This window comes from Melanostigma gelatinosum, assembly GCF_949748355.1.
Source record: "Melanostigma gelatinosum genome assembly, chromosome: 3".
NCBI classification, from domain to species: Eukaryota; Metazoa; Chordata; class Actinopteri; order Perciformes; family Zoarcidae; genus Melanostigma; species Melanostigma gelatinosum.
Window position 1 is genome coordinate 21,952,452 of NC_136636.1, and position 13,000 is coordinate 21,965,451.

The 13,000-nt window shown below is 42.2% G+C and overlaps 1 protein-coding gene across 2 annotated transcripts; it reads left to right on the forward strand.

Moving 5' to 3' along the window:
• The first annotated feature begins 609 nt into the window (after nucleotides 1–609).
• smpd2b (sphingomyelin phosphodiesterase 2b) lies at nucleotides 610–11,195 on the forward strand. 2 transcript variants are annotated; one of them, XM_079297013.1, is made up of 11 exons: nucleotides 610–810; nucleotides 1,726–1,841; nucleotides 1,937–2,033; nucleotides 2,222–2,298; nucleotides 4,266–4,359; nucleotides 7,634–7,723; nucleotides 7,815–7,897; nucleotides 8,100–8,232; nucleotides 8,589–8,693; nucleotides 8,796–8,979; nucleotides 9,776–11,195. In XM_079297013.1, exons 2-11 carry the CDS (start codon nucleotides 1,792–1,794, stop codon nucleotides 10,198–10,200), a joined length of 1,338 nt encoding a protein of 445 aa, XP_079153139.1. In that variant the 5' UTR covers nucleotides 610–810; nucleotides 1,726–1,791; the 3' UTR covers nucleotides 10,201–11,195. The 2 variants fall into 2 exon arrangements, with proteins under 2 accessions (XP_079153139.1, XP_079153140.1); XM_079297014.1 differs by lacking the exon at nucleotides 1,726–1,841.
• Nucleotides 11,196–13,000: the final 1,805 nt, after the last annotated feature.

The following is a 13,000-nucleotide window of genomic DNA, read 5'->3' on the forward strand; positions in this document are numbered from 1 at the left end:
CTTGTAGCCCGTTACAAAAAGCGTGATTTCATCTCTAAACTGCGAGAAAAGGAAACAAAACCGTAAAAGAAATCCATTGATGTATCAGTATTGACAATTTAATAATGCAATTTATAATAATATATTATTAACAGGGGCTATTTCCTGCACATTGGGTACTTTTACTTTTTATACTTTAAGTACATTTAGGTGACAATACTTCTGTTCTTAAATAGGGCGTTGAATTAAGGACTTTATTAACTTGCTCGTGCCAAGCGTTTGACTAAAGAACTTCACCTCCCAGAGGTAATTGCGGCGTCCGAAATCAAACCGGAAACGACTATTAATTTAGGTAAAGTAAACCGGATGTTGGATAAAAGCCTCCTAATTAAAGCTTTGCACAATAAATTATTGCTTATTTAAAATAGAGTTGAATTTTAAAAACTAAATCATTCACAGCTAAAGTTCACTTCAGTACAAATGTGTTTTATATACATTTACTCAGGGAGTAATGTCGATGAAATGCAGACGCGACTCAAGTTCCTGTTTTACTTTGGAGGGAAACAACCGGAGGTCAATCACAAATGGTTTTATCCCCGCTGACTTTATGCTGATAGGAAAATCACATACCAATGGTAGTGGCCAAACTCTGCTGAGTTATTGTTCTGAGATGCTGACCAACCGACTTCGATAATAATTACCTAGGATTACGTTAATAGCTAGCTAGCTAGCTAGCGCGCTTAAAGGAAGTGTTTAGGCTCTAAAGCTAAACTAACATTACGGTGCAGTAATCGGTCCAACGGTCCAGTTAACTTCAGCTGACGTCAACAGGTTCGTGAGTTGAGTTGAATAGTAGGCTAGCTAATAAATAAATAAACCATATTGCTGACAAGTCAACTGTAACCGGAGCCGTTAACGTTACAGAGACTAACGTTAGTCAAACGGCCACAGCTAGAGTTGTTCAGCAGTTAACGTCATTGAACTGGTTACCTGTAGTGAATAACGGTCGAATATTACGGCTAACGTTAACGGAACATGATAATCAACTCATGTTGGTAATACATACGTAAACACGTGATCCACCTGGTCTGCAAGCTAGCGATAGGGTGCTCTATCTTTTGCAGTATTTGATGGTGACTCGTGTGCTACATGCAGGGAATCTCTCGTGACTTACCACATTGTGTAGCTAGAGTCAGCAAGTGTAACCACATTCTGGGTTAAAGTCCAGTGTCTGTGGCATTAACGTTTAATATGGCTACGACACATACTGTCTCTCCACTCCTTTTTAGGTAAACCCAGGCAGATGCTTTGTACAACTTTAGGTCAATGTTTAACCTTATCATTGTAAGGAAAGTGTTTTATTTATTGCTTTTTTTTCTGTATTAACACACAATGAACAACCAGTTCTTCAGCTTGGGTTTCACTGCATTGCTGCTTCCCTTTATTCTCTCCGGACAGTAAAGCCCTGTCAGCACTCTGTGGGGCCGGTGTATTGTTGCACTCCTGGGAGAAAGGAGGGAATGCAACTGCCTCTTTACTTTGTCTCTTTTTGAGATGCTGCATGACACCGTGATGTTGTCCAACTCTCAAATTGTGTTTCCGTGCTGAATAACGTTTTATTACGATAGTACGTGTATTTATTGGAACGTTTTGTGCACTCGGACATGCCACCTAATATGTGTTGGATGAGATAACAAATATTGACCTCATTAATAACAGCAACAATCATTTCACGTGTCGTATTAGGAGCTGATCCCAGTCATCTCACCTGATCTGACACTCCATCATCTACTGACCGTCTGCTCTGCCAGCATGGCTAACACAGACTCTCTCAATGTCCGGGTCTTCTCTCTGAACTGCTGGTCAGTGGCTGTGGTTTGTCGTGATTCTAAATGCACCAGCTTTTGTTTGTCTCAATACATTTAAACAAAAACCCTGTTTTCCTTTACTTCTTCAGGGGGATCCGCTACCTCAGCAAACACACTCCTCAGCGCTATGCCATGATTGGCGATATGCTGTGCAAGGAAGAGCATGATATTGTCTTACTGCAAGAGGTTGGTGGATTCCATCTTTCAGAGTTATAAAGTTGTCTACTGACTTTTTCAGCTCATGCACCTCAGTTATTTATTTACTTCTGCAATAAAGACCAACCTTAAGTCATAAATCTTCTTTGTATGAACAATATTAATTATGCAAAGATGGCTGGTATTCTACTTTTATAATTGACATCCTTTTTTTTCAGGTGTGGAGTGAGAAAGACTATCTCTCCTTGAAAAAGAAACTAGCCTGTAGTCATCCTCACTCTCATCACTTCAAAAGGTAATTTCTTCTCTCTTTTCAATCCCAGATTCAAATTTAGGATTAACATTTCATATTATCAAAAGGCTCCTGAAGTGGCTCTGTTTTGGAAAAACAGAGCCAAAAAAATGTACTTGCATGGCTTTGATCCAAAGACCCACATTATAAGTGAAGCCTAGGCAGTACCTAAAGGATTAACTTTAGTGGCTTAATTCTTTCTTGACCTCTACACCAAAGCACAAGACTGATCTTAATCAAAGGCCCTGCCTTTCTAATCCCCTTTGCAGCTCACAAAAATGTAATCTCTAGTATGAATGAATGAATGAATTTTATTTATATAGCGCTTTTCACAGACAGTAGTATCACAAAGTGCTTAACAGAGCAGACATTTAAAAGCATAAAAAACACAATGTGACCCTAGGGTCAATAAATTATCTACACAGAGAAAATAAAAAAATTAAAGAATAAAATAAAATAAAATAAGAATATAAAACATATTTTAAGAGCAGGTCTAGGACATGGGTTTACTTTTTCACAAACGCCAGCCTAAACAGGTGGGTTTTAAATGACAGATTAAGTTGGATATCATCTGCATATAAGTGATAGGACACATTATAGCTTTTTATGATCGGTCTCAAAGGTAACAGATAAAGGGAAAATAACAGAGGCCCCAGAACCGAGCCCTGCGGTACACCACAAGACAGTGGAGAGGTAACCGAAACAAAATCACCCACAGAGACATTGAAACTTCTGTCATTGAGGTAAGATGTAAACCAGTCTAACGCTATGCCAGATATGCCCACCCAATCACGTAGCCTCTTGATCAGGATGTCATGGTCTACAGTGTCAAATGCAGAACTGAGATCCAGAAGAACTAACACAGAGCAGTCACCTGCATCAGCACACATGAGAATGTCATTTGAAACCCTCAGGAGAGCGGTTTCAGTCGAGTGTTGCTTACGAAACCCAGACTGGAACTTGTCGTACATGTTGTGCCTCTCCAGTGCAGCAGTAAGTTGTTTGGCCACCACTTTCTCTAAAATTTTGGACAGGAAAGGCAGTTTTGATATGGGCCTGTAGTTCATGGGCAAAGCTGGATCTAAGTTAGGTTTCTTTAATATGGGCTGGATAGTGGCATGTTTGAAATAGGAAGGGACAATTCCTGTAGACAATGAGGAATTGACAATAGATGTTACTGCAGGGCCAATAGTTAGCAGAACTTTCTTAAATAGAGAGGATGGAATTATATCCAGAGGGCAAGATGATGGCTTTGTTTTGTTAATTAAGTCCATCAGGTCTTGAAGGCTGATAGGCTGGAAAGAGTCCAGAACAGCAGGAGATTGCGAGGAGCTACAAGTAGACGAACAGATCCCAGGCCGAATGCCAGACCTAATACCTGTTACCTCATCATTAAAATATATAAGGAATTTGTTGCAATCGTCAACAGAATAGCATGGTAAAGTGGAGACAGACGGTGAAACAATTCCTCTAATTGTGTCAAACAGAATCTTGGGATTTCTCTTTGAAGAAGAGATTAGGTTGGCAAAATAAGCAGTTCTAGCTTCCTTTACTCTAGTATTAAAAGAAACTGAGGTCTTTGAGATATAAACTATGCACTTCTAGCCCAGTAGCTTTCCAGAGCCGCTCTGTCCTGCGACACTTCTGTCTCACGCTGCACACAGCGTCTGTCATCCACGGAGTAGTGTTATAGGCAGCCCTGGTCCTTTCCTTAAGAGGTGCCACTTTATCCAGCAAAGTGGTGCAATGTTCATTAAATTACTGTATCAAGTGTTCAACATCATCGAGATTTGTGTTAATATAGTAGATAAGTTCTCACATCTACATCACATCATACATACTTCAGAATAAAGTCGATCTGAATGGGAACCAGGGATGTGACTTGTTTCTTTTGACAATAACCACGTACTGCTGATGCTGGTGTGTTGAGCGTGCAGCTTCTTTTAATGTCCCGTTTCTCTTTTGTTCAGTGGAGTCATCGGCAGTGGACTGGCCATCTTCTCCAAGCACAGGATCCATGAGACCTTTCTGTATCGCTACTCACTGAATGGTTATCCTTACATGGTGAGTCCAGAGTCTTTTTGTAATGTATGCTACAAATACGACTTGATGGAAGTGAACAATGATAAACAAAAGAGTTAGAAACAGTCATTATTTGCCACAAAAAGATTTTCAACATCGCACTACTACACAACATGGTTACAAAGTGCTTCATAACACCAAGAGATGCACGGTGCAATAGAACATAAACAAGATTACAATAAAAAATTGAACAAGGGCAGTAAATGCACAGAATATAAACTATTTCAGACAAGATCTGCAAGAAACAACACTGTCTGTATATATTTCCAAACCTGTTAGAATTATGAACATGGCAGCTTGTTGTCAAAAACAGTTGTTATGAAAAAATGCAGTTGAATTAATTACTTGAGTCAAATTTTAAATTTGCAGATATAAAAAAAAAAACATTACACAAACCACTATGATTTAGTAACTCAATATTTTCACACACTTCCTTGGCCTGTGCTCCACTCTTCCACCAAGTTTCGCACATGGGAGAAGTTTGCCCTCAGGGCCTTCTGACAGACATCTCCATAGGTTTAGGAAAATATCATGTTTGAGGTTGTAATAAACCTTTTCTTGCAGAAAGCCCTTGTTAGAAAAGTTCCACTCGAGACTGGTGTAAAAATCATTCATCATTGGACATTTATTCTTTGCAAAGAAGGAGACAGGGTTGATTCACATACAGAATGTACATCAAGACTGCTCGAAGATCTGTCTCCAAGTCTCTGGTATTTATACTCGGTAAACATGCATTGGGCTGGCACAAGGTAACACACACACATTTCGCGTTTCACACAGGCGTCTACGTATCTGGACACTTTAACAATTCGTTCTAGTACACAGGTCACTTTCTCGTAAATCATGGTCGCAAATCAGCCCTGCGTAAGTATTGACGCTTTCTACACGTTTGTTATCATTCTTATTCAGGACAAACAGCTGAAGTGTTCTTTCGGCAATCAACTGCTTCTTAATAGATTAAACATTTGCTGAAGACCTAGTGTCAGTGAAAGGACACAGGCCTTAAACACTACAGATGAGATGAGCTTCTGTTAAATGTATAACATTCTTCAATCACTTAAACGCATACTAATTAGTCATTTAGATTTTTCCCAACAGCCCTGAAGGCAAACGTTCCCGTTCAGGAAATCGGGCCAGTAGTTTTTCTATAATTTTGCTGACCAACAAACCGAACTGAAAACATAAGCTCCTTGGTGGAGATGAGAAATGCAGCTCTAAGATAAAGAGCCAGCTTTCCTCTAATAGAGACCAATAGGGATCCCAGGCTGCATTTGGGCACAGTCCCATACTTGTCTTATAGGTGATCATCACAACCGTGGAAACCACTGTTACGACCGACTCTGGAGTCGCAACATATAGGAGGGACACAACACCAAGTTAGGTTAAAAACAACCACAGCTGCCAGTTTATTTACAGGACACACGTAAACTAGTGTGCAAATCCCTCTGCAGACCAGGGTCTGGTGCCAGGCAGAGGAGAGAGCGCTGATATAGGTAAACCACATCCTCATCCAGGTGCCCTCAATCACTCGTTAGGGAGCTGCACCTAGAAGTCAAAAGACACAGAATACACACACATAGAATACACACACATAGACACACACACCCAAGCATTCACAGCAGGACATAGAACCATACGTAGCACTCCCTTCCTTAAGATAACAGCCATAAGGGTGTCATCCAAAACCATGTTGTTTTAACAGAAGGATACCTCCGAGTAAATGTGGCATGAGTAGTAGGGCTGGGCGGTATACCGGTTCAACTGTAATTTTGAGACTTCAAGATTACTTGTTCCGTCTTCCCAACAGTTAAACCTGCAGACACATGTAAGCCCTGCTCCTCCTCAAACTGACGAGATTCACGGGGCAATACATGAGCTGGGCTTTGGTGCATTGAGCCAGCTGCTCTGTTGTAGGACCTTCACTGATCTCTTGAAAATCAGACTCTATTGTGAGATCACAAAAACAACTTTATGTGGAACAAATCTCTACAAGGTAGCACACCCAAAAATGGGCTCCTCCTAAGTAAGCCAAACCACCAACACAAAGTAACACGACCACACAGAACCAGTGCTACCAAACAGCACAGCTTACCTACACAAAATCAGAGAGTAATTCAAATGCACCAATCACTAGGCTGTCTATATAAGAGCAGCTACTTAACTATTTCAGGCCACACAGTATAGAAATAGTGTTAACAGTACTCTTACTCCTACGATACACTGTCATTCTAAACACTACTTTTCTACCTCCACTGAGAAGAAAGGTTCCACAAAATGTAGTCCCTGCAAGAAGCATGCGACTACCTGAACACGAAGCTCACACAGATAATAGAAAAGCATGAGCCCTGGCTTACTAAGCCAGCCAGACGAATCAGGGTTCAAAGAAGAACAAAACTACAGCCTAGCATTTAACCTAAACTAGTGTGCACAACAATATTTCTCCACTCTTACTACTCACACAGCGTACAGCATGTGTGAAGAACAAAGGCCAGCAAATGCCATCACATACTATCCTGAGGAATGAACATTTCAAACTATTCTTGAACTCACCTGGTTTCCTCTCTACCTAAGAAACTGTAGTTCTATCTGGCTAAACCTCAACTAGTCTTCGTCGGCTTTCCCGGGCATGCCAGGGGCCACCCCGGGGTTACCGCACCAAAAACAATAAAGTGGTGCTGGTCTCTCCAACACCCGCAGGCCTTCTTAACCAGGCAAGCTCAAAAAGAGAAAAACTAAAAACTCTACCGTAAGTGGTGACATCAGCCTGAACCTACTAACTAAGTCGAGGAGTAAAAAGTGACCTAAGGCTAACTGAGCTTCGGACGAGCCCCCGTTACGTTACGACCGGCTCAGAAGTCTCAACACAAGGAGGGACACAACACCAAGTTAGATTCAAAAACCACAGCTGCCAGTTTATTTACAGGACTCAAATAAACCGCAATGTGCAAATCTAACTGAAGACCAGGGTCTGGTGCCAGACAGACGAGAGAGAGCGCTTGTATCAGTAAGCCACATCCTCATCCAGGTGCCCTCAATCACTCGTTAGAGAGCTGCACCTAGAAGTCAAAAGACACAGAATATATGCACACACACACACACACACCCAAGCACAAACATTCACAGCAGGACATAGAACCGTACGTAATGCCACTCTTAAACATACAGACAACCGATGTAGAGCTTCACCTTCAGACATCACCCCCGCCAGAGTGGCAAACTGTCTCTCATGACACATTGTGTTTTCCCCAATAATCAGGCTCAGCATGGCGACTGGTTCGGAGGCAAAGCTGTTGGGATGGCGGTCCTGAAACTCGGCAGCCTGACTGCAAACGTCTACGTGACTCATGTGAGGTTTCCTAACAGCCGTTCTCAGCCTCGCCTGTGTATTACATCCAGTTGTTGATCAATGTGCTGCCGACTCTGCGTATTGATTTCAGCTGCATGCGGAGTACTGCAGAGACAAGGACTCTTATCTACCTCACCGAGTGGTTCAGGCCTGGGAGCTGCAGCAGTTTGTTCGGTAGCGTGTCTCCGTTTGTTGATTCTGCACAAAAGAGTTTGGGCCACTTGTTTGTCTACTCTGGAGTATATTTGCATATTTTTCTGAGGTGAACTTCACCTGTTGCTGTTTGGAGTTCCTGAAGTGTACTTCTAATGCTTTCTAATTGAGTTTCATCTTGTGTGTGTCCTTGGTAATGGTGTGTTTCCTCTGTGCCTATCAGCCACACCTCTGCAGGAGCAGATGTGGTGATTCTAGGCGGCGACCTCAACATGCACCCTCAGGACCTCGGCAGCAGACTGCTGATGTCCTACACCGCACTCCGAGACTCTTATGTAGAGTCTGCTAAATTTGACGTAGGTAGCGACTAGGGCTGCACAATTACACAACTTTATCGAAATCGCTGTATGGCGGACGGCAATTCTCAATTGCAATATTTGTTAAAGGCAGAATGCGTGTCAAAATACCATTCGTTTTAAAATGAAATATTGTCATGACCTGACCCCACACAACATTTCCGTCTGGTACAGAACCTCGTAAGATCAATCCCTCTAATATTACAAATGATATAGCAATTGCGATATCAGTCAAAATAATTGCTATTACATATTTTTTTCAAAATAGTTCAGCCCCACTATTGAATACGATGGTAATAGGGTTGTTTTTTCTCGTGTTTTGTTTTTAATAACTGTTAAAACAAACTGTTTTTCAGGGCTGTGAGGATGGCATGACTCTAATAGCTGACAACCCTTTCATCGGTAAAAAGGAGCTCGGCCCCTTTGAGAAAGGAATTCGAATTGACTACATCCTGTTCAAGGTGCGTGAGCTTTGTATCCCCTCATGTTCACGTCAAGATGTTTGAGTCATCGGGTGAATGTGTTTTGACCCCCGAAGCATTTCCCTTTCTTTAAATTCCCAGGGATCTTCCAAAACGGACATTTATTGTGATTTCATGTCCACCACCAAAGGCTCCGTCCCCGACCACCCGTTCCCGTACTCGGACCACGAGGCTCTGACCGCTGGATTGAGGCTGGAGACACAAACTCCAACTGAGACGGACAGCGACAGGCAAAGAACGTCAAAGAAGCGGGACTCTGCTGCAGGTATGTTTGCTACGCCACGCTAGCTGAGGGGCTCTAGTGACGCCGGTGTCGCTCAATCGCTTTGGTCCAGACTGAAGAACCTCAACGGTTATGGGTGGATTGCTGTGACATTCATGGTTCCAGCGTCGGTCACAATTTTAATAACTGCTAATCCAACAGTTGGAAACATGATAACACCAACATATGTGTATTTGGGAACCAATTTGACGACGGGAGAAAAGGGGAAGTGACACTAAAGTTAGGAGGAGAGCAAGATCCCGTATAAGCCAATCAGATGGGCCGTTAGGTAGAGGTACCGGTCTAGTCCTGCAGAATGTCCACATCCTTTCATTTCATCATGGTTAAAGAAGGAACTTTTAACTGATTATGACACGGTCTCAATTTAATACTTGTGCCTCTATATGACCCACATGTAAACAAGACAATCAGCAAGAAAGTCTATTTCTATTTAGTTATTCTTAATGCTTTCATCTATGCCACATTTTTTAAAGGGAATCAGCTGCTTGGAAACACTACCACGTTGGTCCACAGGGGCCGCCAAAATCAGCACAAAATGAAAGTTTACTGTCTGCAATGATGACTTTAATGAGCACATTGAATATTGAATGTTATATTGCAATGTTAATCCTGTTTGAATGGGGCTGAAACACAGCCTCACAGAGCTGCTAACACCCTGTAGACTCCTTTTTCTGTTGTACCTCACTGCTCAACTTCTATCAAACTCACCCTCGCTCGTGTTGAAGTCTATGATCATCGCTGACTCGCTCCTCGTCTTCCCTCCCTTGCGTGTCTTCAGGGAAGGTGGCCGAGTTGGTCGACATTGTGACCGAGGCGCGTACTGAAGTCAAAGTGGGCCTGCACTGTGCTGAGAGGATGCGCTACACAGCGGCACGCACCGGAGTGATGGGGCTGGCGCTGCTGGTCCTGGAGCTGGCCATCGCCGCTGTGCCCTGGTTGGCCCTGGGAGCAGAGCAACCTTTCCCTCGCACCTCCTTCTACCTGCTGGCTGCGTTGTGCTTCGCCATCCTGCTCACCACCGCTCTGCTGTACCTCTTCTACACCATGGAGGTGAAATCTCTTCAGGGGGCCGAGGACCAGATGAGGCTGGCTGTAGGAAGTCTGCAAGAGAAGCTCAGGGGTTTTCCTCTGACTCAGCCCCACAATGCCCAGCGGAGACCCCCAGAGAACCATGAGCCCAGCGCCTTTACCCCAGAGGAGTAAAACGGGAGCAGACCGGGGGGGGGGGGGGGGGGCTCACTCACTCACTGAAAGAAGCCCTTGAAGTGAGCTTGAAGATGGAAGTTTGAGGAGGTTGTATCCGGTGAATGTGTCATATGCTCTTGAGATTTAGATTTGCACTGCAGAATGAGTTTCCAAAGAACGTTTCTGAAAGTAGTGCAGGACACATGCTTTGACCTCTTTTGTACTTTTTATATATACTCGTCTTCATCCGCTTTCAGCCCTAGATTACCCACAATGCACCTCAACAAACACTCCCTGTTACATATTATCAAACGTCTGTGCTGCTGCTGTTCCCAAAGGTCTTAAAGGAGACCTTTTGTGTTTCTTAAGCTCGAGGTCGGACCTGCATTCCACCCTCCGGTAGTGTCAGCGGGACCAGCTGTTTCTGTTTATTTATTTTCATGCTTCCCTTTCGTGATTTGGACAGAATTGTCGTGGGTCCAGACGGTTTGCTGATTTATTTAAGATACGGACTCTCCGGACGTTGAAGATTTACATTTTGGTCAGTCACCTTTCTTTCTCTGCAGGACAGATTGTAGAGAGCTGCCAGTGGCGCTTAAAAACAAAGATCCGACGCACCAGTTCAGTATTTCAGTGTCGTGTTGAAGGGAAAGAGACGAACTTCATCGGCATGTCTCACTGTCCTGCACTGCAAAGTATCTTTATGTGTCATGTATTGTAGAAAGTGTGCCGTGCACTTAGTTGACTAACCCGATGAACAGCTTCCGTTTATGTGAGATAGGAAATTACCTAATGATCTAAATGGCTGTATTGTGACTCACACCAACTGTGTTACCAACAGCCCAACAATGGCTGATCATTTTTAAACTTTAATCTTTCACATCGATGTTGGAAAAGTACTTGATAGTTTTTAACTTTAAGGATATTAGGTTTAAAGTATTACCTGATGTTCATTCCAAAACTGTGATGGGCATGATTATGAAAGCAATAATAAAGACTTCACGTACTCTGTGGCTCTGGAGTGTCGTGTCAGTGTGTGATGGCTTTTACACATTCACCACTAGAGAGCAATGTAAGTACATGTGACTGGCTTTCTTACAAGTAATTACAAGACACAGTTGGCGAACGTGCGTGAGTGCGTGCAAGAGCACCCATGGGTGTGGTACCGATTTCATATTTTTTTTCTTTTTTTTTTACCCAGGCCCAAATTTTAACCATAACCGTGCCATTAACCTGCAGTGAAAGGGTGAACGCACATGCTGTATGGAGATTAGGATACACTACACCTATGCAAATAAACTCAAGGCTAAGTCTTCTGTTCCACAAACCAAAGTCGGTCTTTGGATTTTATCTGAAGATTGATGTAGTTTTGTTATTTGAAAGGCGAGGATAATGAATGTGTGTCGTAAACAGAATATAATTTAAATGAGGGGTTGTTTTGGGTGAAATACTTGGTATTCGCCACACATCTCTCCTGCAACCCTGGCCTTTCAAATTGTCATGTAAATATGTAATGTTTGTTTTCCTACTTTTACTCATGCATATTCAACAGAAGGATTGTTTCTTCGTCTTGCATGACATTTAAGTGAAGTTGTAGGTCCAAGGGAACTCATCCATACCCACATATATTACTTGCATTAACCTATTACATTCTATATCCCCCCCGTGCTAAATAAATACATGAATCTACTGTATATCCCCTTTTTCCCTTGCAGTGTACCGTCATGTGATGGCATCATTGTCAAACTCTTGCAGGTAAGAAGGAATCCAATGCACCATGAACAGGTCTGAAATATGATTGCGGTGCGTGATTATTATCTACGGTACATTTCCACCTCGTGTTATTTGTCCCTTATCTGTTGGAATCCAGTGTGTTTCGTGTGTTGATTGCGTGACATTTAGTTTGATTAATAGTTAAAGTGATTCATTGTGGCTGTCGTAGCCTTTATGACTTGTTAACATGAGGAAATGAGGCCTTGGTTGACTTGTTGGTTTCTAGACCGTAGGAAGATCTCCAGTAGTGGAAGAAGTACTTGCATCTTTTAAGTTGAACATACCAAAACAATTTGACATTTCTCCATCATAAGTAATAGTTATAAGTAGAAGTACTCAGTAAGCACACTGGCCCCCCTCAGAGTGTTCTTATAAGATATATAGGGGGTGGAAGGTAGCTTAGTACATTTAATTAATTACTGTGCTTAAATAAAATTAATAAATTACATACTTTTTACTTGTACTGCGGAATTTTTTTTTTTTTTTACTGTACATTGACTTCACAGATAGTTACTTTTCAGCATCTGTATTTACATAAAACATTATTACCGAGTCAAATGTCATGTTTCAGATGTCTTTTGAGCTGTTTTTATTTTCTTTATAACTGTTGAATGACTGTCAAGTCCCAAAGCAGCAAAATTATACAATCTTCACAAACACAATTCAAGAAATTAATTCCCATTTGTTTAGCATAACTTTTTTTCTCTTCCATTCTCTATTAATCATCTCAAGTCCGATTTGTCTCTGAGTTGGGAACCACTGGACTAAATATATACTTTATAAAGTAAAGGAGCTCCACCTCAACCAGCTACTGCAGGAAATACGACGTAGCATTGATTTATCTGGATTAAACATCTAGTTATGTCATAGGCCTGACAGTAAACCAGTTTGCCATAATGGAGAATGGGTCATGTGCTCCATGATGGAGTGGTATTTGCCAAAACGAGCCAGTGAAAGTGCAGTAAAGGGCGGTGTATTGTGTTTGCATGGGCGCGGTCTAATGGGGCAGGGCAGGGCAAGGTGCGATTTGATTTCCTCTGGCAAC

What these genes read in the sequence shown, in the direction of transcription:
- smpd2b (XM_079297013.1), top strand. Translation starts at nt 1,792, where the DNA reads ATGGCTAACACAGACTCTCTCAATGTCCGGGTCTTCTCTCTGAACTGC. An exon ending in TTGACTACATCCTGTTCAAG is followed by an intron (nt 8,694 to 8,795) that starts GTGCGTGAGCTT and finishes TTAAATTCCCAG; the next exon opens with GGATCTTCCAAAACGGACAT. An exon ending in GAAGCGGGACTCTGCTGCAG is followed by an intron (nt 8,980 to 9,775) that starts GTATGTTTGCTA and finishes GCGTGTCTTCAG; the next exon opens with GGAAGGTGGCCGAGTTGGTC.